The sequence below is a fragment of the Glycine max genome, chromosome 8 (genome assembly GCF_000004515.6).
Source record: "Glycine max cultivar Williams 82 chromosome 8, Glycine_max_v4.0, whole genome shotgun sequence".
NCBI classification, from domain to species: Eukaryota; Viridiplantae; Streptophyta; class Magnoliopsida; order Fabales; family Fabaceae; genus Glycine; species Glycine max.
Window position 1 is genome coordinate 39,981,791 of NC_038244.2, and position 27,493 is coordinate 40,009,283.

Below are 27,493 nucleotides of genomic sequence, written 5' to 3' on the forward strand. Positions count from 1 at the left end.
TTTATTTTAAAAAATAAAATTGCAGTGCCACACCACCAACTTAAGAGTCAATGCAAAAACTTAACGGTCAACTAACTAAATTTGATAGGGAAACCAAAATTCTTAATTTTAAAAAAGAGGGATACTATTACCTAAAAATAACTAAATGTATAATTTTTTAAAAATAACATGATTAAAATTACATTTTAATCTAAAAAATAAATAATATGATAAGTAAAATAGCAGTTAAATAACTAATTTAAAACAAAAATAAATTACAGAATGAATCAAAAAGCACAAAATGTGAAGATTATTCTTTCTGCATTACAAAAACAAAAATAAGAAAGAAAATCTCATCCTTTCCTTACTGCCTAAAACCCTAAACCCCATCCTCTCCTTGCTGGTTATGTGATTGTTTTGTCCACTTGTAATCAGACAGTTTAAAGAAGCAGATAATATTCCAGAGAAGAAGAAAAATCCCAATGATTGTGACTCGCTCTGCTTTGATGCTCCATCTCCAAAACCCACCAATTCGCTACCACTTCTTCTCTCACTTCAGCCTTGCTCCCACCTTCCCTTCTCTATTCAAACCTCGCTTCTTCTCTATAACCACTCCACGCCAAGCACAAACCAGAACCTTTGTAAGCGCTGTTGCATCATCATCATCACAAGGTTCCAATGGCAGAGACACTTTCTTTGCAGAAGAAAACGTTTCGTGGAGTTCACTCGGTCTTTCTGATACCATTTCTCGAGCACTCTCTAACATTGGCCTCAATAGACCCTCTCTCGTTCAGGTCCCTTTTTTTCGTTTTGGTTTGTTTCCACGTTGCCCCTTTTGTTAATTCATGCCCCCTTTGCGGTTTTCTTGGAAATTGAATGACCCCTTTTGTTAAAAATTTGTTCTTGTCTACTTGTTGTGTTTATGCTTATGATGTCAAAAAAATTAGAAGAAAAGAATATCCAAAACAGGGTGCAATTAGGAAGCTAGACCAGGGGCTGTTGATAACTGGTTTCTGTTTTCATTTTTTAATCGGACAAAGTTAAGGGGCTGATTGTGTAAACGTATACATAAGCACTTGTAGGAGAAGAAAATAACAAGTTAAAATGAATTTATCCTCTCTTATAAGCTAAAATCAACTTATGCACTTAACTTTTTATAGAAGTTTTATAATCTAACCTCTCCAAAAGCTGAAGTGTGTAAGTTGATTTTAGCTAATGGGAAAACTCAATTCATTTGACCTAAGTGTTTATCCGGATAGGTTCTAGATGTAGTTCTTTAAGTGCTTTTGATACTATCATCCAATCAGATTTATATTAATGGTCAGTTAGGTTAACAAGGTAAAACTGTGATTCTGATTGGAGAATAATATAATATGAAAAGTACAATTCTAAGTTCTGTCCCTTTTATGTTTTTGGGGTGCTGGGGCTTATGATTTGTGCATTATTGATGTGTGTTCAGGCTTCTTCTGTACCGTCTGTGCTGTCAGGGAAGGATGTTATTATTGCCGCGGAGACTGGAAGTGGTAAGACATACAGTTACCTAGTTCCTCTGATTGATAAGCTTAGGGTCACCCAGGAGCGTTCTCTACTTGCTGTGTCGGATCGAGAAGTGACCTCGCTGCACAAAGTTTTGCTTGTTCTGTGTCCAAATGTGCAACTTTGTGAGCAGGTAGTGAGGATGGCTAATAGTCTCTGTAAAGATGACAGTGAGACGATAGTTAGTGCGGCAGCGATTTGTGGTAAACAGGTAGTGATTGTGAAATAGTTGTAGTTTGGAATTTATGGTCTACTCTTCTTGAATTTTCAATACTAAGAATCATTTCGATCCAGGGATGGCCGATTCGGGAACCTGATGTCATTGTGACGACACCTGCTGCTCTTCTGAATTATGTTGACCTTGACAGAACCCGCCGCGTTGAATTTATGCGAGGTGTTAAATATGTGGTATATTTCTGATTTTACATAATTATGCCAGTGTAAAAGATATGTGAATTAAGCTTTGATGCTTATTACGTTGTGTTATATTTCTTACTGTCAGGTGTTTGATGAAGCTGACTTGCTTCTCTGTGGGAGCTTCCAGAATAAAGTAATCCGCTTGATAAACTTGCTCCGCTTTGATGAAAAACTCTTGTCTCGATCAAAAAAATCAGTTGCAGAGTTTCCGATGAAACAGGAATCTTCCTTGTCATCAGAAGATGCTTTTGAAGGTGAAGAGAAACTTGAAACTGAAGCCATCTTGGAAGAGGATAACAATGATAAAGAGGATATTGCTGATATTAATAACGAAGCCGAAAATGTTAAACTAAGAGACTGGAGGAGAGTGAGGAAAAATTATGAGCGTAGTAAACAGTATGTTTTTGTTGCTGCTACACTTCCAGTGAATGGAAAGAAAACAGCTGGAGGGGTATTGAAATATATGTTTCCTGATGCTGAGTGGGTTTGCGGAGACTATCTTCATTGTCACAATCCGAGGTTCATTTTTTTTTTGCCTTATTATCAATAATGATGTTTCATTTTATTTTGCTCATTGTTACTCTGCTGCTCGTGGTGAACTCTTGACATGTATTTATGAAGAATTAGAATAGGAAAATGCTTAAATGTGTAAATGATTCCACTGATTGTGAACTGAAGATATGACAAAAGAAATGCATAATTGCATATAGACAAACATGTAAGTTAAATATTACTATAATCAGAAATGACAAGACTATTTTCAAAAATCTAGTTTACTGTCCATTGGAATGTTGAGGTGAATGCCTAGGAAGTATGATCTTTAGTGTACCCTTCACACATAGTCCAGGTTTACTTCAATTGGAGATAAGTAGACGATGAAGAATTATTTCATATATTTTAGCATGTATAACAAGCAAATCAAGTGGTTTTATTCTTTCATAGGCTCTGTCAGCAAGAGCCTTTTGGGCTTGAAGCATGAATGAGGCACATTACTACTTTACTTTTGGTTGAAATGTCATTTTGTTATGAATAATGACCGAATTACTTGGTCATGGATGCATTGATACCATACCAAAGACCAATTCGTCAAATGTTTAAGTTGTTAGGTGGAGGCCAATATTTCTAACGAGTACTAGTCTGACAGGAAGATCAAAAGTGACTCCACTTGAGTGATAGAAAAATTTAGTTGTAAAAGGGTTGCAGGAAAATGTACTACTAGCAAGGCCCTAGGACTAAAATAGGCTTTTTGTGGAGAAAATTCTCCAATTCTGATTAGACTTGCAAGTACAAACTGTGCAACTTAGGTTCTCACCCCTACCAACATTTCCTCGAAAAGGCTACTTTCACCAATCACCATTTCTAAATTCTGTTTGGATTGGTTTCTTATCTATGATACAGAATTGTAAGGATGCCCTTCTGATTAGCATTTGAGAGAAGATTATGAAATCATTCATTTATCCTCCTTGGTGGGGCATAATATATGGCTTTATATAAGTGTATACTGTACCTCAAGTATTTTTACTTACTACAGTTAGGTGTTTTTAGTTTGTTTACTGTAGTTAGTTGACAGTTTGGATAGTTGAGAGTTCTCACTGTTAGGGGTGGGAATAGGCTAGGCCGGCCTACAGGGGCCTACGATCTGACCTACATAAAGTCTGGCCTGACCTGGCCTATTTAATTAAAAGGCTAAGCTCAGGCTTTTTTAAAAGCCTATTAAATTAAATAGACCAGACTTAGGCTTATTAAAAAGTCTTATAAGCCTGATAGGGCAACCTATATATATATATATATATATATATATATATATATATACTTATATTATTTTTTGGGTACAATTAATATTATTTTTTAAAATAATATTAATTATTTTTAGGCTCAGGCTTAGCATATTTCTCATTATTTTTATTAGTTTTCCTATTTCTGTTATCAGTTCCTTTTTCTATTCCTATTAGGTTTCTTTTTTCTTTTATTACGTTCCTGTATTCTTGAGCAAATAAAAATCATATCCTATCTTATCCTATTACGTTCCTATACAAAAATCATATCTTTTTTCTATCAGGTTTTTTTTTTTTTTTTAACTTTCCTATTACGTTCCTAACCAAACAAAAATTATATCCTATCATATCCTATTATGTTCCTATACAAAAATCATATCCTATCATATCCTATTAAGTTCCTATACAAAAATCATATCCTTTTTTATCAAGTTTCCTTTTTTTTTTTTAACTTTCCTATTACGTTCCTAACCAAACAAAAATCATATCTTTTTCACTTCAAGCTTTTTGATAGAGGTAATTAACATTCTGTGTTTAGCCTATTATAGAAGGTGTGTTATTTTTTTTTTTTTTGGTAAAAACAACTAGGAATATTAAAGATTTAATGTGAAGAAGACTTTTTAATAGGCTACCAGGCCCGGTTAGGCTTTTAAAAAGGCCAGGCCGAGCAAAAATAAAAGCCTTTGATAGGCTATAGGCCAGGCTTAGGCCTCAAAAATTAATCGTAGGCTAGGCTCAGGCCTTTTAAAGCCTGGCCTGGCCTGGCCTATTCCCATCCCTACTCACTGTCAACTATATAAACTCTTGTAACTGTTTTCAGTTGGGTTGAATAACAAACAATTTCTCAATCTCCTTCTTCTCTCTCTCTCTAAACTGTAAAATGGTTTACAGAGCTTAGGTCGAAACCAAGCTTTTTTCATGGCTTCCGCATCGACTCCTCCTTTGTCCCTACCGCTGCCATTGTCATTGGCGAACTCTTCCAAAACGTTCACGCTATCAATTTCTCATAAGTTGCATTTGAAGAACTATCTTCTTTGGATTCAACAGGTGGAACCTGTAATTCACAATCTTCATCTTGAAGGCTACGTCATTAATCCTCAAATTCCCCCTAAATATGCTTTGGTTGAAGATTGCGATTCAAATAAAGTTACCAGTGAATATCGTGTTTGGTACGAACAAGATCAGTTTCTTCTTGCGTGGTTGCAATCCACTATTTCTGGTGAAATTCTTCCTTGCATTGTTGATTGTCGATCGTCTTGGCAATTATGGGATCACATCCTGTCACATTTTCAGTCTCTCACTTGCACGAAGATTCGTCAAGTTCGCGATGAGCTTCAAAATCTCTCTCTTGATAATCGCTCCATCTCTGATTATCTTCTCTGTGTGCAAACTCTAGTCAATGTGCTCACTTCCATTGGTGAACCAGTATCCAATTTTGAGCATGTTAATCTGATTCTTGATGGACTCCCTGATGTATATGCATTGTCAATTTTGCTCATTACCAACAGATTTGATCCGTTCTTTGTTGATGAAGTTGAAACTTTGTTGCTTGCGCGCGAGGTGCGTATTGAATGTTCTCGCAAACCTAACTCAAAGTTTAGGTTCCATTACTCTTTCCCAAGGCTGTTCTAGAAGTTTGTCTCATGAAGGTGATGTTGTTTCTGATTCTGTGCAATTTGTGAACCCTAATTCTCAGGGTCAAGTCAATCTGACCACTCAGTCCGTGTCGGAGGATAACTCATCCAATGATTATGCTGGAAATCATTTTTTCAATGGTCGCGGTGGTTGGGGTTCTGGCCAGAATAATCGTGGTGGCCAGAATCCTAACCATGGCAGTGGAGGCTGTGGTGGTGGTTGTTTCGCTGATGTGCAGTGTCAGATCTGTTATAAGTTTGGACATGGAGGTTCGTATTGTTATCATAGATTGGAGGAAAATTACGTTCCTACCCTTCCACCACCAGCCTATCTTGCTCCTGCTTCTACACATACTTCTGCTGCTGTGCAACTTGCTCCTGTGAAAGTTCATAATGCTCAGCCTGCTCATTCCCAAACTACTGTAGCTTCTGTACAGACTCAATATGTGTACATTCAACCACCTCAGACCACTCAACTAGCTTCTAAACATCCTCAAGTTTATCCAGCTAGTTCCTCTCACACTCCAACTCAAGGGCAGAGTTGGTATCCTGGTGCTTCTCATCATGTGACAAATCAAGTTTATCCAGCTAGTTCCTCTCACACTCCAACTCAAGGGCAGAGTTGGTATCCTGATTCTGGTGCTTCTCATCATGTGACAAATATGTCATAGAATATACAGCAAGTGACACCTTTTGAGGGCCCTGATCAGATCACTATTGGCAATGCTCAAGGTCTCAACATTAATTCTTCAGGTGTTTCCTCTTTTTCCTCTCCTCTTAATCCTAAATTTTCTCTTGTCCTTAGTAATCTATTGTTTGTTCCTTCTATTACTAAGAATCTCATTAGTGTCAGTCAGTTTTGTAAAGACAATAATGTCTTCTTTGAGTTTCACTCATCTTTCTGTCTTGTTAAATCACAGGATTCTAAACATGTTCTTCTAAAAGGGCTTGTGGGAAGTGATGGTCTCTATCAGTTCCCTCAACTACTTTCATCTGTGCCAAAGTACAAGCTTCCTACAAAATGTTTTTGAGTATGTCTCCAGTGTTGTACAAAGTCCTCTTGTTAATACTGTCACTAGTAAATCTGATTTTCAGTCTTTTTCTTCAAATAAAGCTGCTGTAGTTGATGGTATTGTAAATACAGCTACATGTAATTCCAATTCCTTTTCCATTTGGCACTCTAAGCTTGGTCATCTGAGTGCCACCAGCTTGCCACTATGAAAATTGTACTCAGACTTTGTAATATTCCAAATATTAAATAAATACCCAACAGATTTTTGCAATCACTGTTGTCTTGGAAAGTCACATCGACTTCCGGCTTCTTTTTCCCTTACTGTCCATGATAAACCTTTTGACCTTGTTTACACTGATCTGTGGGGCCCTGCTCATTGTGCATCACCTTCTGGTTTTAGATATTATATTTCCTTTGTTGATGCTAACACCAGGTTCACTTGGCTGTACTTACTCAAGAACAAATCTGATGCTTTAGAGGTTTTAAAACTATGGTTTCAAATTAGTTTAACTCCTCTATTAAAGCTGTACAGTCTGATTGGGGAAGGGAGTTCAGACCTTTCACTAAGTTCTTAACTGATTATGGCATTCAGTACAGACTTATATGTCCTCATACCCATCACCAAAATGGGATAGTGGAATGCAAACGCAGACATGTTGTGGAGTTGGGTCTCACTGTTTTGTCTCAAGCAAAACTGCCTCTTCATTACTGGGATCATGCCTTTGTCTCAAGTGTGTATCTTATAAACGGATTGCCCTCCTCTGCTATTGGCAATGAAATTCCATATCAGAAATTGTTCAACAAGCAAGCTGATTATTTCTTTCTCAAGGTGTTTGGCTGCTCCTGCTTCCCTTTGCTGAGGCCTTATAACAAACATAAGTTACAGTTCAGATCTCAAGAATGCTATTCTTGGGCTATTCTCCTTCACACAAAGGTTCCAAGTGCCTAGCTGCTGATGGCAGGTCATACATATCTAAAGATGTCACCTTTAATGAAAGTGCTTTTGCCTATCCTTCTCTTTTCCCTGAACCAGCTTTGTTAACTTCTGAAGTCCTTGATACTGCATCTTCCCTCACTGTTTTACCTTCTGCAGTATCTGTTCACCTCACCAATGCATCACCTTCTGCTGCCACTGAGAATTCTGCTTCTTCCAGTGATCAGCAACCTCCTTCACCACATATTTCCCATGCCCAGCCTTTATCTGTTTCCAATACAGCCTTACCTGCTCAGCCAAATTCTCCCTCTATTCCCACACAAACAACCTTCCAGCCTACTAACAGACCTGATAATGCACATCCTATGTGTACTCGAGCCAAATCTGGTATTACTAATCCCAGAATTAGTCCTACTCTCCTGCTGGCTCACCTTGAACCTAAGACAACCAAAGCTGCATTAACTGATCCCTCTTGGCTCTGAGCTATGCAATCTGAGTATGATGCACTCATGAGAAATGACACTTGGACCTTGGTTGATCTTCCTGCTTCCAGAACAACAATTGGGTGCAAATGGGTTTTTAGGGTCAAGGAAAATCCAGATGGGTCTGTTAATAAGTACAAAGCCAGGCTTGTTGCCAAAGACTTCCATCAGCAATTGGGGTTTGATTATAAGGAGACCTTTTCCCCTGTAATCAAACCTGTCACGATCAGACTTATTCTTTCTCTTGCTGTCTCACAACTGGCCTCTTCAGAAACTAGATGTTAATAATGCCTTCCTCAATGGTGTTCTTGAGGAAGAGGTTTACATGATTCAACCCCCTGGTTTTGTGTCTTCCAACAAGCAACAAGTTTGCAGACTTCACAAGGCGATTTATGGCCTACAGCAAGCTTCCAGGGCCTGGTTTGATAAGCTGAAAGCCTCTCTTCTCAGTTTTGGATTCTCTTCTAGCAAATGTGATCCATCCCTTTTTGTGTTTTCTGATCCACCTCAGTTGTTTACATTTTAGTCTATGTGGATGATATTATCATCACTGGCAATAACAGCAAGTTAATTCATTCTCTGGTTTCTCAAATGAATTCTGTTTTCTCTCTAAAGGATCTTGGTGAATTGGACTACTTGGGAATAGAAGTTCAGAGGCAGCAAGATGGTTCTCTTATTCTAACTCAGTCCAAGTATATTCGTGATCTCTTGACCAAGACCAACATGGATGAGTCCAATCCTATATCTTCTCCTATGTTTGGAGGATGTAAACTCACCAAGTTTGGTTTTGAGGATTTTTCTGATTCAACTCTTTACGGATCTACAGATCTATTGTTGGTGCCTTGCAGTATGCTACCATCACTCGACCAGAGATTAGTTTTTCTGTCAATAAAGTGTCAGTTTATGGCTAAGCCCTCTGACCAACATTGGCTGGCTGTGGAGAGAATTCTGAGGTACCTCCAGGTACAGTTTCTTTAGGGTTACATTTCCAAGCTGCTTCCCTGCAGCAACCCTTTCCTCTTCATGCTTATTGCGATGCATATTGGGCATCTGATCCTGATGATAGGAGGTCTACATCTGGAGCTGTTACTTTAATTGGACCTAATTTAATCTCTTGGTGGTCCAAGAAAAAGTCAGTGGTTGCCTGTTCTGATACAAAGGCAGAATATAAGAGCATGGCTCTCATAGCAGCTGAGGTCACTTGGATTCAGTCTCTTCTTTCTGAACTTCAAGTTCTTCATGCTTATTGCGATGCATATTGGGCATCTGATCCTGATGATTGGAGGTCTACATCTGGAGCTGTTACTTTTCTTGGACCTAATTTAATCTCTTGGTGGTCCAAGAAAAAGTCAGTGGTTGCCTGTTCTAGTACAAAGTCAGAATATAGGAGCATGGCTCTCATAGCAGCTGAGGTCACTTGGATTCAGTCTCTTCTTTCTGAACTTCAAGTTCCTCACACCATTCCTGTCATTCTTTGTGACAATACCAGTACTGTCTCCTTGGCTCATAATCCTGTTCTTCACTCCAGAACTAAGCACATGGAGTTGGATCTGTTCTTTGTCTGAGAAAAGGTCCTCACCAAGCAGATCAATGTGGTGTGTGTGCCTGCTCTTGATCAACTGGCAGATATTCTGACCAAGGCTTTTGTCTCCTGCTACTTTTCTTTTGCACAGTTCCAAGCTCAGAGTGATTGAAAGACATTGTTCCAACCCCTCATGAGCTTTTGCCAGGCGGGGGGTATAAATGTATACTGTACCTAAAGTATTTTTACTCACTACAGTTAGGTGTTTTTGGTTTGTCAACTGCAGTTAGTTGACGGTTTCACTGTCAACTATATAAACTCTTCTTGTAACTGTTTTCAGTTGGGTTGAATAACAAACAGTTTCTCAATCTCCTCTCTCTCTCTCTTTCTCTGAATTGTAAAACTTTACTGTCAGGGAACAAGTTTTCTTGCCATTTTTTCTTTGTTGAAAAACCTATGAACTATATACACAGCATCTTTGACCTTGTGCTGTTTTGGGATCCAACCAATCCTGGCCATGCTGGTAGTTAGTATGCTCTTTTATGTTTTTTCCTTCTTTATTTTAATGTTATTGTGGTCTTTCAATTTTCAGATTGGAGCAAAAATGGATAGAAGTTACGGTTGATACTCAAGTGGATGAACTCATAAAGGCTGTGAATCACAGATTCAGATCTGAAGATTTGGTTAATGCTGGTGGCATTCACAGAACAATGGTGTTTGCCAACACTGTTGAGGCTGTTGAAGCTGTGGCAAAGATATTACTCCATTCTGGGATTGAATGTTCACGTTATCATAAGAATTGCACATTGGAAGAGCGAGCACAGACCTTAGTTGATTTTCATGATAAAGGTGGTGTTCTTGTATGTACCGATGCTGCTGCTCGTGGTGTTGATATTCCAAATGTTTTACATGTTATTCAGGTATAGTTCACCCTTTACTCCTGTATAGTATCTTCATGCTTCAATTATTCTATTTTGCGATGACAAAAACATTGCTTGTCCTATGTCTCGAAACAAACAAAATAAGAGATTTCATTAGATATCAACTACGGTATGTTGGTCAATGAAATCATTACATTATATGGTGAAAATTAGAAAGACAATGCGCATAAACATGAGAATTCTAAAATTTTTCATCTGATTAATACTGCACCATTTCCATGGGTGGAAGTTAATTGCGAAGATATATCATCAGTTGTGTTAGGATCCACTTGCAAGTTGCAAGGTATGGGACTTGACTCCCACATTGGAAGTATGGGATTCTAGTGTTGGGTTTGGCTTTCATTTGTGGTATGGTTCTTATCAATTGGTTTCAAAGCTTTTCATCATGTCTCTCTCAGCTGCAAAGGTGCAGCGCTGGTGTGATTCATTGCTCTGTTTACTGGGATTAGTCAAAGGGTTAGCAAACAGTCTGCCCACATGGGCACTGTGGCTGACTGGCTGTGGAGTGTAGTGGGATGTTACGATCCAAGTACAAGATAGGGATTTGAGTCCCACCTTGGAAGTGTGACATTTATAAGACATTAGCTTTCCAATTACAATTGTTAGCTTTTGTAGTGTGGTTCTCCCAAGGTTCTTATCAAGTTGCTTTATTAAAATAACACTAACCAATATCTCTTGCTCACAAGTTTGCTACCTTTTCATAGTATATGTTTGAGAATTAATTTTTTTTTAAAGTATCTCCTATTTAGGGAAAATATCTCATATTTAGCTGTATATCTCTGCTGATTCACAAGTTTGCTCAATGTTGTCCGTGTATTTCAGGTGGATTTTGCTACTTCTGCTGTAGACTTTTTGCATAGGGTTGGTCGTACAGCTAGAGCTGGTCAATTTGGACTTGTTACTAGCATGTACACTGAATCCAACAGGGAGCTTGTTAATGCTGTTCGTCGGGCAGGGGAACTTGATCAACCTGTGGTAAATTTTGAAACATTATTTAATATTTATTGGCCTTACTCGCTCGACACTCACAGGCAGGAAAGAAGAAAACATCCTTCCCTTCCCACTCCCAGGAAGGTAAAGATGCAAAGATGTTTGAAACCTAAAGAAGCTTTGTTCCGAAACTCCAAGAACCAACTTCCCTCATCTCACTCTCAAATTCAAAGGAACACTATTAATCAACATATCAGTAACGACAACAACACCCATATCCTTGACAACCTTACCCGTTTCCATGTCGCACGTAATCAAGTCGAACATGCTCGCCATGTGTTTGAAAAAATTCCAAAGCCAAGTGTTGTTTTGTGGAACATGATGATCCGAGCTTATGCTTGGAATGGCCCATTTCTACAATCTATTCATCTGTACCACCGCATGTTACAACTCGGTGTCACACCCACTAACTTCACCTTCCCTTTTGTTCTCAAAGCATGTTCAGCTCTGCAAGCAATTCAAGTTGGGAGACAAATACATGGCCATGCCCTCACACTTGGCCTGCAAACTGATGTCTATGTTTCTACCGCTTTGCTTGACATGTATGCCAAATGTGGGGATTTGTTTGAAGCACACACAATGTTTGATATCATGACCCACAGGGATCTTGTCGCGTGGAATGCAATCATTGCCGGTTTTTCGCTACATGTTCTTCACAATCAAACAATACACTTAGTTGTCCAAATGCAGCAAGCGGGAATAACGCCAAATTCTTCAACTGTTGTATCTGTTCTACCCACAGTTGGACAAGCTAATGCCTTACACCAGGGGAAGGCTATTCATGCTTACTCTATAAGGAAAATCTTCAGTCATGATGTGGTTGTTGCAACTGGGCTTTTGGATATGTATGCCAAGTGCCATCACTTATCTTATGCCCGGAAAATCTTCGATACCGTGAACCAAAAGAATGAGATATGCTGGAGTGCTATGATTGGGGGATATGTCATTTGTGACTCCATGAGAGATGCTTTGGCCCTTTATGATGACATGGTATATATGCATGGCTTGAGCCCTATGCCAGCCACTCTTGCAAGCATACTTCGAGCATGTGCAAAGCTCACTGATCTAAATAAAGGGAAAAACTTGCATTGTTACATGATTAAATCAGGGATAAGTTCAGACACAACGGTGGGAAACTCGCTGATTTCAATGTACGCCAAGTGTGGGATCATAGATGACTCACTTGGGTTTCTTGATGAAATGATAACAAAAGACACTGTGTCTTATAGTGCTATCATTTCAGGATGTGTGCAAAATGGCTATGCAGAGAAAGCTATACTTATTTTTCGGCAGATGCAGTTGTCTGGGACCGACCCAGATTCAGCAACCATGATAGGTTTGCTTCCAGCTTGTTCGCATTTGGCCGCTCTACAACATGGGGCATGCTGCCATGGGTACTCAGTCATTCGAGGCTTCACTGAAAATACATCCATTTGTAATGCCATTATTGACATGTATGCAAAGTGTGGAAAGATTCATATCAGTCGGCAAGTTTTTGATAGAATGAAGAAGAGGGATATTGTTTCGTGGAATACAATGATAATTGGTTATGCCATTCATGGGCTATACATAGAAGCCTTTTCATTGTTCCACGAATTACAGGAATCAGGCTTGAAGCTGGATGATGTGACCCTTATTGCTGTTTTATCTGCATGTAGTCATTCAGGCCTTGTCGTGGAAGGGAAATATTGGTTTAATACCATGAGCCAAGACCTCAACATCTTACCAAGGATGGCACATTATATATGCATGGTTGACCTCCTGGCCCGAGCAGGAAATTTGGAGGAAGCATACTCCTTTATTCAAAATATGCCATTTCAGCCTGATGTCCGTGTATGGAATGCATTGCTTGCTGCATGTAGGACCCACAAAAATATTGAAATGGGTGAACAAGTGTCAAAGAAGATCCATATGCTGGGACCAGAAGGTACTGGAAATTTTGTTCTTATGTCTAACATCTACAGCTCTGTAGGCAGATGGGATGATGCAGCACAAATTAGAAGCATACAAAGGCATCAAGGTTACAAGAAAAGCCCAGGTTGCAGTTGGATTGAGATCTCTGGGGCAATCCATGGATTTATTGGTGGGGATCGATCCCATCCACAATCAGTATCCATAAATAACAAGTTACAGGAATTGTTGGTGCAGATGAAAAAACTTGGATATCATGCTGATTCTGGTTTTGTTCTCCATGATGTTGAAGAAGAGGAGAAGGAACAGATTCTCCTTTATCATAGTGAGAAAATAGCCATTGCATTTGGAATTCTTAATACCAGTCCCAGCAACCCCATTCTAGTTACAAAAAATTTACGTATATGTGTTGACTGCCATACTGCAGTAAAATTTATGACTCTTATAACAAAAAGGGAGATAACAGTACGAGATGCAAGTCGATTTCATCATTTTGAGAATGGAATCTGCAATTGTCAGGATTTCTGGTGAGAAAAAGAAAAGGTGGAATTGTAGGTCTATTTAGAATCACCCAGTGGCAAAAGTTCTTCTTGTGCCACTTGCTGCCTGAACCAGGTAATGTCATTTATCGGTACCTTTGTTTTAATTTTTCTTTTCTTTTTGCATAAATCCTGACAACTAAGAGTGTGTTTGTTTGCTAAATTTTAGAGGATTGGACTCTTTTTCCGAAGTTACAAACTATTCTTTATTGAAAAAAAAAAAAAATTAAGTTCTTATTAAGTAAACTTTGATAAACGCTCAATACCCGAGTAGGCTTTTAAAATTGATAATGCTTTCTGGGTGATCTCAAACTTTGCAATTGTTATTCTGTCCAACAAAATCTTGGAACTTTTTACGTACAGAGAATTTACTTGTTACTAATATAATCCAACCCGTGTTCTTCTTTAAATCTACTTTTTTCCCTCCGATAGTATCAAAAATCGAATCAATGCATAGGAAATGAAAGTCTCTACCATTAGCCTGAAAGAAATTATTGTTTTTAAGAATCCTGTTCCATCTAATCCTCCTCTTTCTTCCCTGATCCCAAATTGTAATTTCTTCTTACAGTTTCTCTTAATTTCTAAAATTTGAGGAAATCAAAAGTTTTTTGGTGGTTAGATTCTGATTTGTTTTTGCAGCAATTGCAAAAGCATGCAAGTCACATGAAGAAATCTTGAGTGGAGCTACCAAACATGGTTTGAAGGCTCTGCAGAAGTGCCATTTGCTTGAGGAAGCTGCTCATGCTCCTGCTATTCTAGCTCTTTCTAGACCCATCGTTTTATATTTGCTATGAACAATATTCACGCTTCTTAGGAATTACCTAATTTGTGGGACTATGCTTATACCGATTTCCATCCCTAATTATGTTTTAGAAATTTGTTCAATCATCGGTTCCGATAGAATAGTTCAATGAAGTCATCGTCGCTCTTACCATTGTTTCACCATAGTTACTTGATTTATCGTGTAAATTGACAAGTTCCTAAATTTCAATTTCAACATCCATCGCAACCCTTCTTTCCTGTACTAGAAAAAACCCAATATACTAAACCTTCGGCAACCACTTCAACCAATGTCGAGCCTGAGCCGGAGTGTCTACTTCGCTGCCTTCGCAATTTAATAAAGCCATTGAATTGGGAGATCCAAAACACTCTGCACCAACCCAGAAATCAAACAAGTTCAAGCAAACAATTGCAATCGAAGATTCAAATGCAAACACCATAGTCGGTGCATTCAAATAATTAGATAGAATGAACCAAAAACATGAAATGCAAGAATGTGGAAGAAAAGAAAATATGCATGTGTAAAGAGGGAGAACCTAACCTGTAAAATGAAAAAGAAAAGTTGCTGGTGAGAATGACGACGGTGGAAGCGGTCATCGGAAGTGCCGTCAGAGGTGGTGAAGGTCATCAGAAGGGGCAGAGAGGAAGGACAATCAAGACTTGGTGAACCACTTTAAATGTGGGCAGTGTATAACAATATTCTACACCTTAGATCAATCTAAGGACTGTAAAAAATATTACTTGGTGAACCACTTATGAAAGTGATGGAACCATAAATACGTCAAGGAGAGAGTTTCACTCTTGCCAGGTAGGTCACTTTGACTTCGGGAATAAGATTGATAGCTTTTCTAATGGGGCGTCCACCTTAGAAGCAGTCATTTTGTAATGTTAGTTGGTAAAATTGAGGCTGAATATCGGAAGTGGGACATAGATGAATCTGGAAGCCACACTCATTTTCCAAAATCAAAAGAAATGAGTCCAGAGAAGACTTGCTTGGCTCATAGCCCTGTATCCAGTAGTAGTTTCAACAAGGGCTTTTTCGACAATGAGGAGACACTGCATAGAGAGATCATCAGGGACCTGGGAGTTTCATTTGCTGAGATAACCACTACTAAAGACAACAATGCCTCTGCAGATATTAACAGTAGAATAACCTCTACATCAGCAGGAGTGATGGGTATGAAGTCCATGGAGCCATGAATATTCTGTCATTCAACTCTAGAGGCTTGGGCAGTGGGGTCAAAAGGTCAGCTATTAGGAAGTTAACCTTGGCTCACAATGTCGATATTCTCTGTATTCAGGAAACCAAAAAGGAGTCCATTGATAAAAAATTATGCCAATATCTATGGGGGGATGATAATGCATCATGGGAGTTTGTTCCTTCTAATAATGCAGCAGGAGGACTTCTTTATATCTGGAATAATGAAGCTTTTATGGTGGATAGAAGGGTAGTAGGCAGAGGATTCATTTTGTTGGAAGGTACATGGACTAAAGACAATAAGAAGGTGTACATCACCAATGTCTATGCCCCCTGTGACTTACAAGGAAGAAGAGATCAGTGGGAAGAGCTTAAACACCTTAAAGCTCTTTACCATGATGGCCCATGGTGCTTATTGGGTGATTTTAATTCTATAAGACACCAACAAGAGAGAATGAGCTCATCCTAATCTGTGGGGAGTTCCATTAACATCTCTGAGTTTAATTCGTGGATAGCTGACATGGATGTTGAGGAGGTTAGGTCTGTTGGGAGATGCTTCACCTGGTGTAGACCCAATGGAACAGTTATGAGCAAACTGGATAGGTTCCTTCTTTCAGATGAATGGTTGTCACATTGGCCAGATACTACACAATTTGTGTTAGATAGAGACTTCTCTGAGCATTGTCCCATCCTTTTGAGGTCTAGAATCATGGATTGGGGGCCCAAACCCCTCATGGTCATGGATTGGTGGTTGAAGGACAAAGGTTTTCAGAATATGGTGGTTCACAGCTGGGGGAATTATCACCCTAGTGGCTGGGGTGGGGGAATTATCACCCTAGTGGCTGGGGTGGTTATGTTCTCAAGCAGAAATTAAAGTTCCTCAAACAATGCATAAGACAATGGAGCTCACAGAATGGGTCAGTCACTGTTAGAAAGATAAATGACCTAAAAAAGCAGCTAAATGACATGGAGGCAGGTATTAATGCCTCAACAATAACCCAAGATGAAGTACAGCTCAAGAAATCCTTGCAGGAACAACTGTGGAGTGTAGCTCTTGCCTATGAATCCATGCTTAGGCAAAAATCCAGAGTGAAGTGGCTAAGAGAAGGGGATAGAAATTCATCCTATTTCCACAGAATCATCAATCATAGAAGGAGGGTAAATGCTTTTCAAGGCCTGTGCATTGATGGGGGGTGGATTCATGAGCCTAGCAATGTCAAGATTGCAGTTTTTCAGTATTTCAAAGAAAGATTCTCAGAACAGAATCATTGCAGACCAACCCTGGATGGGATTCAGTTTTCTTCTCTTGGTCAAGGGCAGAGGGAAAGCCTTGTTACTAGATTCTCGGAAGGGGAAATTAAGTCTGCAGTTTAGGCTTGTGGTGGAGATAAAAGCCCTGGCCCGGATGGGTTAAACTTCAACTTTATTAAACAGTTTTGGGAAATTCTAAAACCTGATTTTATCAAGTTTATGGATGAATTCTTCATAAATGGCACATTCCCCAAAGGAAGCAATGCATCCTTCATAGCCCTTATCCCCAAGACCATTAACCCACAATCTATTAATGATTATCGACCCATCTCTCTTATAGGGTGTGCTTATAAAATAGTATCTAAAGTCCTTGCTAATAGGCTGGCTCTTGTTTTGCCTCACATTATTGATGAAAGGCAAACTGCCTTTCTCAAAGGAAGGCATATTCTCCATGGTGTGATGATTGCTAATGAAGTCATAGCTGAAGCCAAATGCAAAAATAACCCTTGCATGGTATTCAAAGTTGATTTTGAAAAAGCTTATGACTCGGTATCTTGGGGATTTCTAAACTATATGATGATGAGGATGTGATTTTGTGATAGATGGAGAAAATGGATCTATGGATGCTTGTCTAGTGCAACTATATCAATCCTAATCAATGGCAGCCCTACTGGAGAGTTTGTGCCTAAGAGGGGACTAAGGCAGGGAGACCCCCTTGCACCTTTCCTATTTGACATAGTAGCTGAGGGCCTTACTGGTTTGATGAGGACAGCGGTCTCTAAAAACATTTTCAGCAGTTATCAAGTGGGGAGGCAAAAGGAAGAGATCAACATACTGCAATATGCAGATGATACCTTGTTCTTTGGAACTGCGACTACAACCAATGTTAGAGTTATGAAGTCTATCCTCAGAATTTTTGAGCTGGCTTCAGGGCTCAAGATCAATTATGCTAAAAGCCAATTTGGGTGCTTAGGTAAATCTGTGACTTGGTGCAGGGAAGCAGCTAATTACCTTAACTGTGGCCTGTTGGGTTTCCCTTTTTCTTATCTTGGAATTCCAGTGGGTTCGACCTCTAAAAGCTGGAATGTCTAGCAGCCTCTTATTAGCAAGTTTGAATCTAAATTAGCAAAATGGAAGCAGAGATGCTTATCTATGGGGGGTAGGATATCCCTTATTAACTCTGTCTTAACAGCCCTGCCTATTTACCTATTGTCTTTCTTTAAAATTCCCAAAAAAGTGGTACATAAGGTAGTATCTATCCAAAGGAATTTTCTATGGGGAGGGGGTTCTGAGGCAGCCAGGATTGCATGGGTAAATTAGGACATTGTGTGTCTTCCCAAGAACAAAGGAGGGCTAGGGATTAAAGACCTATCCAAGTTCAATGAAGCCTTGCTTGGTAAATGGGGATGGGAATTGGCAAACAACCACAATCAGCTTTGGGCTAGAGTCTTGTTATTCAAATATGGAGGGTGGAATACCCTATGTTCTGGTAGGGACAGTGCACATTTCTCTCAATGGTGGAAGGACTTGAGGTCTGTTTTTCACCAGCATCACAGCAACAGCATCATTAATAATTTGAGATGGAAGGTGGGTGATGGGTTAAGAATCAAGTTTTGGAAAGATAAGTGGAGGGAGGGTGACTTAAGCCTAAAAGATAAATACCTAAGCTTGTACAAAGTTAGTACTCAGCAGAACCATTCAATCAATTCAATGGGTATTTTAGTGGATAACAGATGGGAGTGGAAGTTTCAATGGAGGAGAAATCTCTTTGATCACGAAGTTGATATGGGAGCAGCTTTTATGGCAGACATTGTTGAGTTTCAAATTCAACCTTCAAGCAGGGACCTTCTGCTTTGGGGGCCTGATTCTGGTGGACCCTACTCCACAAAGGCAGCATACAGCTTCTTGAAGGATGGTGACAATCAGGTTACTGAAGATAGTGACTTCAAGACAATCTGGAATCTCAAAATTCCACCTAGAGCAAGTGCTTTTTCTTGGAGAATTTTCAAGAACCGAATCCCTACCAAGGTTAACTTAAGGAGGAGACATGTGGAGCTGCCTTCCTATAACTGCCCGCTGTGTGATGAGGAAGAGGAAACAATTGGTCATGTCATGTACTCATGTATAAAAACTAGGAATCTTTGGTGGGAGATTATGAGTTGGGTCAATAGAGTGGGTCCATTCTCCATTGAGTCTAGAGATCATTTTAAGCAATTCTCTCTGTGGAGTGGAAAAAGTTCAGTGGATAAAAGATGGCAAGTCCTATGGGTAGCTCTATCCATGACTATTTGGAAGCATAGAAACTGTATGGTTTTTAATAACCAGAATTTCTGCTCTGAAAAAGTCATGGACGAAGCTTTATTTCACACTTGGTCTTGGTTAAATGGCATGGAGAAAATTTTCCATATCCATTTTAACCAATGGTCTACTAGGCTGAAGGCAGAAATGTCCTAGGGGTGTTTGAGGTTTGGGCTTTTAACTTATGTGATATACTTTTGTAGATGGGTTTGGCAGAATCTGCCTTTGTAATTACTTACCTTTTCAGTACATCTAGTAAAAACTTCGTACCCCATTGCCCAGAGGCTCTTCGCTATGCGAAGGTATGGGGGAGGGATATTGTACGCAGCCTTACCCTTGCATATGCAAAGAGGCTGTTTCCGGATTCGAACCCATGACCAACAGGTCACCAAGGCACAACTTTACCGCTGCACCAGGGCTCGCCCTCTTTTCAGTACATCTAGTACTGAAGTATTATTAATACAATCATATTTTTGCAGTGCAAACAAAAAAATTGGGTGTTAAGCTTTTATAGTTGATGCTGGTCATGTATGATGATAGAGTTAACTATGGACTGAATAATTTCACACATAATTTAAACTCTATAAATCATTGATGGATTCCAATATATGTGGAGTAATAATTGCCATTTTACCACAGGAAACTGCATTTAGCAGGAAAAGAAGCTTCCGCAACAAGCTCAAGAAGAGGGGTAAGTTGTAATACTTGGTTCTACAAAGCTTTAAACAGACATTCTATGTGAATATGTATACTCCATGTACAGATGATCAGTGAGGATGTTTATGTGTGTAACATAAAATGTGTTTGAATCAGCATTTGGAACTATGTAAAATTGTAAACTACTTAGAGAGGTTTGAGTAGCTCATAGCACCTTAACTTGTCCCAATTGTTAATTTGTATTTATAACAGGTGCTAACAAAGTCAGAGATTCAGCACCAATTAAAGAGAGCGTTCTAGGATGAGAATACTAGGTGACACTCAGTATCTAAAGCAGCATGCGCCAATGACAATGTGAACAACATCATGGTGATTGCTTCAAAGTGTATTATCTGTTACACCTACATGCTTCAGCGTAAATGACACACATGTAAGGGATCTTGCCATTTCTTGAGGATTATGCAATTACTGTGAAGGAATCCTCCATATCAGAGTTAATTAATGCAGATAACTGTTGCCGATATCCCTTTGGCTGGTTTCATGAGTAGAGTCAAGAGTGTCTTTTTCAATCTTAGTTTCTGGAATGACATTTTCCCATCATCTTTTACTGTATCTAGCAAAGTTGCTAGAAACGTTTTCAGGGGCAGTTGGTTAACTTGGTTCCCATCAATTTATTTTTCATGTAAATTATGAGAGATTTTATTGCTCTCCATATTTGTCCTCATTACATGTTGTAGCTTAAAATTCCAAACAGCAAGACCTATCAAATACCACCCAGATTTGTTTATACACATACATTGTTGATGGGTAGTTCTTTAATAGACTCACTTTAAATTATTCTGGAACAAGCGAAGTGATCATATCTTCTATGGTTTTCAGGAGTTGGAGTGTGGGTGTCTTAGAAATTGAAGATTGAGTGGTAAATATACCATTATTTTTTTAATTTTTGGTATAATAATGAATACGAGGTCTGCCATAGAAATCATGTAAATTTGTGGGTATGAATAGATGAAAGCAAAAGAAGTAATAGATTTTTTTATGGTAATTAATTAATAAATGTCCACCTTATGTTTGATAAATTGGGATGGAAGGAAAAAAGAAAAGAAGTAAAAGTGTTTTGAATGGAAAATTAATAAATGTCCACCTCATTTTGAGATTGATTGAGGTGGAAGGAAGAAAAAGAGATGAAATAAAAAAGAAGGCAGAGAAATAAAGTAATAGATGTGAAAAAAAAAAGATATGGAATGAAAAAGAGACGAAAGAAAAACAAATGAATGTATGTTCGTAAACTTCTTTTAAATTGAAATGGTCACATCTTCTATGTTTTTAAGATTTGGAGTTTGGATTTCTTAAAAAGGTTAAAGATTGAGGGGGTAAATATACCATTTATAAAATTTTATAAGAGATATATTAACAAATGCAACGTGCATCATAGAAATCCAAACCATGTAAATTTGTGGTTGTGAAAGGAAGGCGGGGGAGTCAAAGAGGTAATGTTCAAATGGAAAACGATAAATGTTCACCATATTTTGGGGTTGAAAGAAGAAAAAGACAGAAAGAACAAGATAAAGAAAAAAAGTAATGTGACAGGAAAGAGGGTTACGAAAAAGAAAAAGAAATAAAAATTATATGAAATAAAATTTTAATATGCATTTTTTTTTACACAATTTAATATAAATATAATTTTTTTAGTAATCCTTTTAATCAACTATATATATTAAGGTGAAAAAAGTTCACCAATTTTTTCAAATCAAGAACTTAAAAAATTATTTTAGTATGCAAAATAATGTGAGTAGATGATGCAATGGAAGAGTGTTGAGACTAAGATTGGAGCAAAAGAAGAATTCGACTCCACTGGGGATCGAACCCAGAATCTCTGGTTCCGTAGACCAGCGCCTTATCCATTGGGCCATGGAGTCTTACTTGTAGTTAGTTACATTTAACTTTATATAGATATATATTTCAAGGCATATACTTGTCTTCATTTATTTTTTATCTAGTAATCATACCCAAATTTATCTTTATTTTAAACACCATTCAAACATATCTTATTTCTTTCTATCTCTTTTCCTTATCACAGTAAATTATATCATATTTATATTTTTTTTCTCCTTTTCTCTACATTGCTTAAATTAATAGGACCATGAAGTTCACAAACATACTTAATTAAGAGAACAACGAATATATAGGCCAAAATAGTATAACCATAGCCTCCATCTAAAATAAAATGAAAGGCTGAAATATCACGATATATATACTCATGACCCACGAAGGTACATATATGCAAATTTGAAAAGTAAAATTACATCTTTTTTGAACTTTTAAAGAAAAATAGTTTTTATTTACTTCCTTTATTCTTGTATGTAAGACCTTTTTTAACAAATTATTCTTCCCTCTTTATAACATCTTTTTTTTTAAGAGCGTACGTGTTTGATAAGATTATAAGTTATTTTAATTAGCTTATAAGTTTATTTAACTAAGATAAGTTTGTTTAATACATTATATTTAGTATTTTCTAACTTTTTTTTATAAATATCTTCAACTAATTTATAACCTATATAAGTTATTAGCTTTTTCCTTTTACATTTTTATCCTCACAAATTTACTTAAATTTCATTTTTATCATTTTTCTCAATTTAGAAATCCTTTTGTATCATTTTATATTTAACAACTAACTTTTTTTTTGGAAAGGCTATCAACTAACTTATTACTAATTAACTTTTCTATCAATTAATTTATAATTTTTTTATAAAATTTATTTATAAGCATTCAACTCCTAACCACTTCTTACTTATATATTTTCAATACTTGTAAACTACTCTTTTTTAAACTCTAAATTCATATATATGTCACTTTAAGTTGATCTAATTAAGAGCATAATATTTTTAATGACTTTAAAGTCCAGAAGCAGTAGCCATGCCCATGGACCATCTTCAGTTCTAACATGTCAATTTTTATTTACATGAAAAGGTGTTTTTTTAATCCATAGGAAATGAAAAGTTGTTTGATATTACATGAGTATAGTAAAAAACATCGCATTTATTAAGAAATTACTCATGCATGTCCTTGGAAATAGGTGTTCTGATGCTGTCTATGGTGTCATAATTAATATATCCTTCATTTAATAGTAAATAAACAAAAATCATTAAATGCTATTTTCAGACTCGGTTATAAATTATATAAATAAATAAACATTGAAGGCTTTGAGATTAAGTTAAAGTATACAATTTATGTGTATATAGTTTCTTAAGTATTTTAAATAGTATTCTTTAATTAAAATTAGACTTTTTTACAGGACTAAAATTGAACTTTTGTTTTGGTAATTAATGTGAAATTAAGTAAATCATACGTTTAATTTTGAAATTATAATAATTTCAATTGAATTTTTTTTTTTTGCAGAAATTAAAATTTGTTAGTCCTTTCCTCATACTCATCAACTAATGAAATCAAATATGTTAATGTATAGTATGTTAAATGTATAATTGATACTGATTTTGGTTAACACATCACAGTTCGGTTATAAGAAATCATCATTTTAGTTTATAAATTATAATGATATTATCCACTTAGTCCATAAAATTATTAAATTTTGAAAATAATCCTTAAAATAGAAGATCGACAGTGTCAAGTAAATATCCTTGAAACCATAGAATTTGCAAATAAAAAATCCAAGAGGAACAACAAAAATACACTAAATTAATATACCTAAACAACTTACTGTATATTCCTTAATTATTTATTCCTTCTCATTTTTAAAGGTAATATTCATTAGGAAAACTATTAATTACATAAAAATATAGAATGACAAAATAATTATGTTTAAAAAAAATTTCTTCTTAAAAGAGTTAAAATAGATATTTTTTTCGTAAATTATAATTTATTTAACTATTTAAGTGAGAAACTAATAAATGATTATATTACTGATTTATTTTAAAATAGCATTTTTATATTAAGGAGATAAAAATAATTAATATTTTAATATAATTATCATTTAATAAAGTATATGATTTTATTTAATCAATTATACCCTCAAGACACTAACTAACAAAATTTCATTTAATATTTTATTTCTTTGTATATGTCGTTTAAAATTAAAACATACAAATTAAAAATAATAAATAAGTATTGAAATTATTTATAAATTTCCAACATGTATTTGATTTCTCTTATTTTTTATTATGAAATTTTATATATTATAATTTATCTCTTTTCTCTTAATTAAAATATAACAAAAAAATCTTAATTAATATTATTTAAATTTTAAAGTAATAAATAAATAAATAAAAACTTTTTTGAAAAATTATGAATGATTATTTTCCAATATCATCAATGTTTTCTTTCAATTTTAATTATTTTATTAACCATATAATATCTCAAACACTTGTTAAAGTTTCTTATTTATATAAATAATATTTAATAATTCTATATTTTTAGCATAACATATATTTTCATTAAATAATTTATATATTAGAATTTAAATATTTTTTAATGTAAATGAATTTTTTCATGTAATCTACCACCAAGAAACTAAAAATATATAACATTTTTAATAAATAAAAATCTAAGAAAAGACTAAAAATATTTTCAAAGACCAAAATATTATTTGAATTTGAAACTTCGTCTCCTTAATCAGTATTCTAAACATACTTTCTCTAACTTTAAAAGTCACAAATATAGTATTATAGAATTCAACAAAAAAAAAAAAACAGTATCGTAGAAAGAATTATTTCATTTTTTTTATCCACATACACATGACACATGGAGGAAAATTATAAGTTGTAATTTACTCGACTTTTATTCTACAACTGATGCATTATAGATAAATTAAGTCACAGCAATACACAACTGATGATTACAAATTAGGAGAAACACAAAGCATTAATTAAGAAATTAAGGTAGACAAAACAAAAAACGGGAATTTAAATATAATTAGTGTTGATTAAGTAGAGATAAACATGATAATTAAAAGTGTAGACAGAGAAGGACATGCATGCATGCATGCATGCAGAGGTTTAGGGGCACTTAGGTTTGTTGCCATGAGTGATCATGTGAGTGTAACACTTGCCACACATCTCTCTGTTCCCGTAAGTGCCCGGAGGAACACACCTGCACCTCATACAGCATGTCCCGCAAGCTCTCGTGCAAATCTTTGGCCTTGAGTGCAAACTGCACCTCACCCTGCACCTCTCTCCACAATCTTCCAAAACACCACATATTACTTTATTAGAACAATAATAACATTTCTTTTTCTTCCTCTTTTAAGGTAAATCACTATTTTCATGTTTCAATCTATAAAAAATGAAAACCAAGTATGAAACACCTAAAAAATTATGAAAGATGACTCAAATATAATATAAGTAAAATTAATATAAAATTACGATTATTAAGTCAAAAGGAAAAATTAGCATTTTAAAAACTAAAACAAGTCATAAAAATACAATAGAATATTATTATTTAGGCAAAGTTACCATGTTTTTAGTAGCAAAATTTTGGTTCTTTTAATTTTTTTTCTTTTGTGATTTTGATCTTTCTATTTTAGAAAATTCATAATTTTGATTTAATCCTGAATTTGCATTTGCATGTTATTTTTTTGTCCAATTAAATTCTAGATCTAAAATATTCACTTGAGACAACATAAAAGATAATTTAATTAATTAAAATATAAAAATAAAATAAATGAATGTATGCAAGATTAAAGATTAAATCAAAATTGCTGATTTTTTATAACAAGGAGACCCAAATCACAGGAAAAAAAATAGGAAAACTAAAACTGCCGATTAAAAATGATAGAAAGATTAAAACTGTAATTTAGCTTATTATTTATTTAATTATTATGATATTCTCATGTATTTAATGATATACTAGTTTTAAAAAATGGACATAAAGAAATTGTAAAATAAGATTAATTAAGAATAAAAAATAAGATTCTACCTTCTGATCTAAAAAAGGATAAATAATCATTGTGGTTCTTGAATGTAAATAAGTGACATTTTAGTCTAGAATGAAATTTTTGTTTTAGTTGTTAAATGCGTAAAAAGTGTAATAATTATATCTTGAGTATAATTTAATGATAAATTGATCTCTTATTTAAAAAATATAACTTAATATTAAATTAATCATTGAATATTACAATTTAATGACAAAATAATCACATAAATTTAAATATAGAAAAAAATTGTTACACTATTTATACATTAAAGGACTAAATTGGAAATTTCATTTTGTCATAAACTAAATTGTCATTGATTTATACATTTAAGGACCAAAAATAGTTATTTATAGTTTAAAAATTGTAAAATTGCAAAAAGTACTTCTTTTTCTTAAAAAAAAGCAAAATTATGTATTTCCGGTGTAACTTAACTTTGATATGCAGAACCAAAAAACTTCCATAGAACAAAATGCGTATAGTTCAAAAAGAAAAAAAGAAAAGAAGAAGAAAATGTCAAACTCAATTAAGTGAGAAAAGTAAAGAGAAATCATACCCACAAATGACAAAAGCCTTCTATTTGGACCTTTTACCAGCTGCAAAACAAAAGCCAAGCCAGTGAAAACACTGTAACACAAGCAACTAGCAAGTAATAAAAGTTAAAAACATATAAAGATGGCTGGAAGAAACGACATGCAACCTCAGAAATATTGGTGAGATGGTCTTGAATGTTGACATTAGAAACAGCATACGACACCTGCAAATTAAGCTCAAAGCCTCAAAAGAATATCTAATTCTTTTGTTAATTAAAACTAACTATAGAGCAAGTGAACATGCATGTTTTTGGAGTACTTACAATTGGCATGCAAAAGAGAGTTGCAGCCATGAGCAGCAGCAATAGTAAAGTCTTCCTTTTGTTCTTCATTTTGGAAGCACACTATCTACCAGGCTACCACCAGCTGAAGTGTGTACTGTATATGAAGAGGAAATGCAAATGTTGAGTACCATTTCAAGGCAGTGGCATGTTTTATATATAGTAGTATTATTGATATTGATTCTCTTATGGCAATTACAATGACACCCTTTCTTGTTGGTATTAATGTCATGAATTGTGTACATCGAAAATGAAGATAGGTTGAATTTAATTCATCCACATTCAACTCCATAAATTTTAACTGCATTAAAAATCTTTTTTCTTTTTTTAAATTTTTCTACTACTACTGATACTACTAGCTAGATAAGAGCAACTGAAATTAATTTTTTTCATCTTCTATTTTCCTCTATAATGTTTAGAAATCCCAGATTAATTTTATTTCCTGAAATAAACACACCTTACCAAGCTAAAGTTAACACCACATATTTGAAATGAAAAATAACACTCATTCCATTTTCTAATTATTTCTCCATCTGTCCCATAATATTTGTCTTGCTACATTTTTTTTATACAAACTAAGAAAAACTAATAAATAAATAAATTTATAAAATTAATATTATCATCATTAATCCATTTATAAATTTTATTGTCTATCATTAATATGATCCAGGATATAAGTATAAAAAAAATGTTAGTATGTTGAAAAACTTAAATGATAATTATTTTAAAATTTATTTTTTCTTCTTATCAGGTAATTATCATGTTACGGTGGGAGTATTATTTTTTAATGTGTTTGAAGTTATTTTTTATCTGTTTAATTATTATTTTAATCTCTCA

The 27,493-nt window shown here is 35.4% G+C and overlaps 2 protein-coding genes and 1 non-coding gene across 7 annotated transcripts; 1 reads left to right on the forward strand and 2 right to left on the reverse strand.

Moving 5' to 3' along the window:
* Window positions 1-208: 208 nt before the first annotated feature.
* On the forward strand, window positions 209-21,465 carry LOC100780518 (DEAD-box ATP-dependent RNA helicase 22). Of its 5 annotated transcripts, none has more exons than XM_006585914.4 (9): window positions 209-773; window positions 1,439-1,726; window positions 1,810-1,923; window positions 2,018-2,451; window positions 9,884-10,211; window positions 11,055-13,458; window positions 13,561-13,748; window positions 19,839-19,890; window positions 20,109-20,193. In XM_006585914.4, exons 1-7 carry the CDS (start codon window positions 462-464, stop codon window positions 13,662-13,664), a joined length of 3,984 nt encoding a protein of 1,327 aa, XP_006585977.2. In that variant the 5' UTR covers window positions 209-461; the 3' UTR covers window positions 13,665-13,748; window positions 19,839-19,890; window positions 20,109-20,193. The 5 variants fall into 5 exon arrangements, with proteins under 5 accessions (XP_006585977.2, XP_014634815.1, XP_014634816.1 ...); XM_041018515.1 differs by lacking the exon at window positions 13,561-13,748 and adding an exon at window positions 20,736-21,465 and having other exon boundaries at window positions 224-773; window positions 11,055-11,207; window positions 20,109-20,286; XM_014779329.3 differs by having other exon boundaries at window positions 211-773; window positions 11,055-13,748.
* A 237-nt stretch (window positions 21,466-21,702) lies between these two features.
* On the reverse strand, window positions 21,703-21,775 carry TRNAR-ACG (transfer RNA arginine (anticodon ACG)). Its single transcript has one exon. It is a non-coding gene; the product is annotated as a tRNA-Arg (tRNA).
* A 2,877-nt stretch (window positions 21,776-24,652) lies between these two features.
* Window positions 24,653-26,785, reverse strand: GASA12 (gibberellin-regulated protein 12). Its single transcript, NM_001248729.2, has 4 exons — window positions 26,639-26,785; window positions 26,483-26,539; window positions 26,339-26,378; window positions 24,653-25,053 (listed from the first exon to the last, which is right to left on the reverse strand). The coding sequence occupies exons 1-4, from the start codon at window positions 26,705-26,707 to the stop codon at window positions 24,869-24,871; spliced, it is 351 nt and encodes a 116-aa protein (NP_001235658.1). The 5' UTR covers window positions 26,708-26,785; the 3' UTR covers window positions 24,653-24,868.
* Window positions 26,786-27,493: the final 708 nt, after the last annotated feature.

Coding starts and splice junctions, on each gene's coding strand:
- LOC100780518 (XM_014779329.3), top strand. CDS start 462: ATGATTGTGACTCGCTCTGCTTTGATGCTCCATCTCCAAAACCCACCA. Junction 774..1,438: donor ATAGACCCTCTCTCGTTCAG/GTCCCTTTTTTT, acceptor ATGTGTGTTCAG/GCTTCTTCTGTACCGTCTGT. Junction 10,212..11,054: donor ATGTTTTACATGTTATTCAG/GTATAGTTCACC, acceptor CGTGTATTTCAG/GTGGATTTTGCTACTTCTGC.
- GASA12 (NM_001248729.2), bottom strand. CDS start 26,707: ATGAAGAACAAAAGGAAGACTTTACTATTGCTGCTGCTCATGGCTGCA. Junction 26,379..26,482: donor ATCTCACCAATATTTCTGAG/GTTGCATGTCGT, acceptor TTTGTTTTGCAG/CTGGTAAAAGGTCCAAATAG. Junction 25,054..26,338: donor AAGGCTTTTGTCATTTGTGG/GTATGATTTCTC, acceptor GTGTTTTGGAAG/ATTGTGGAGAGAGGTGCAGG.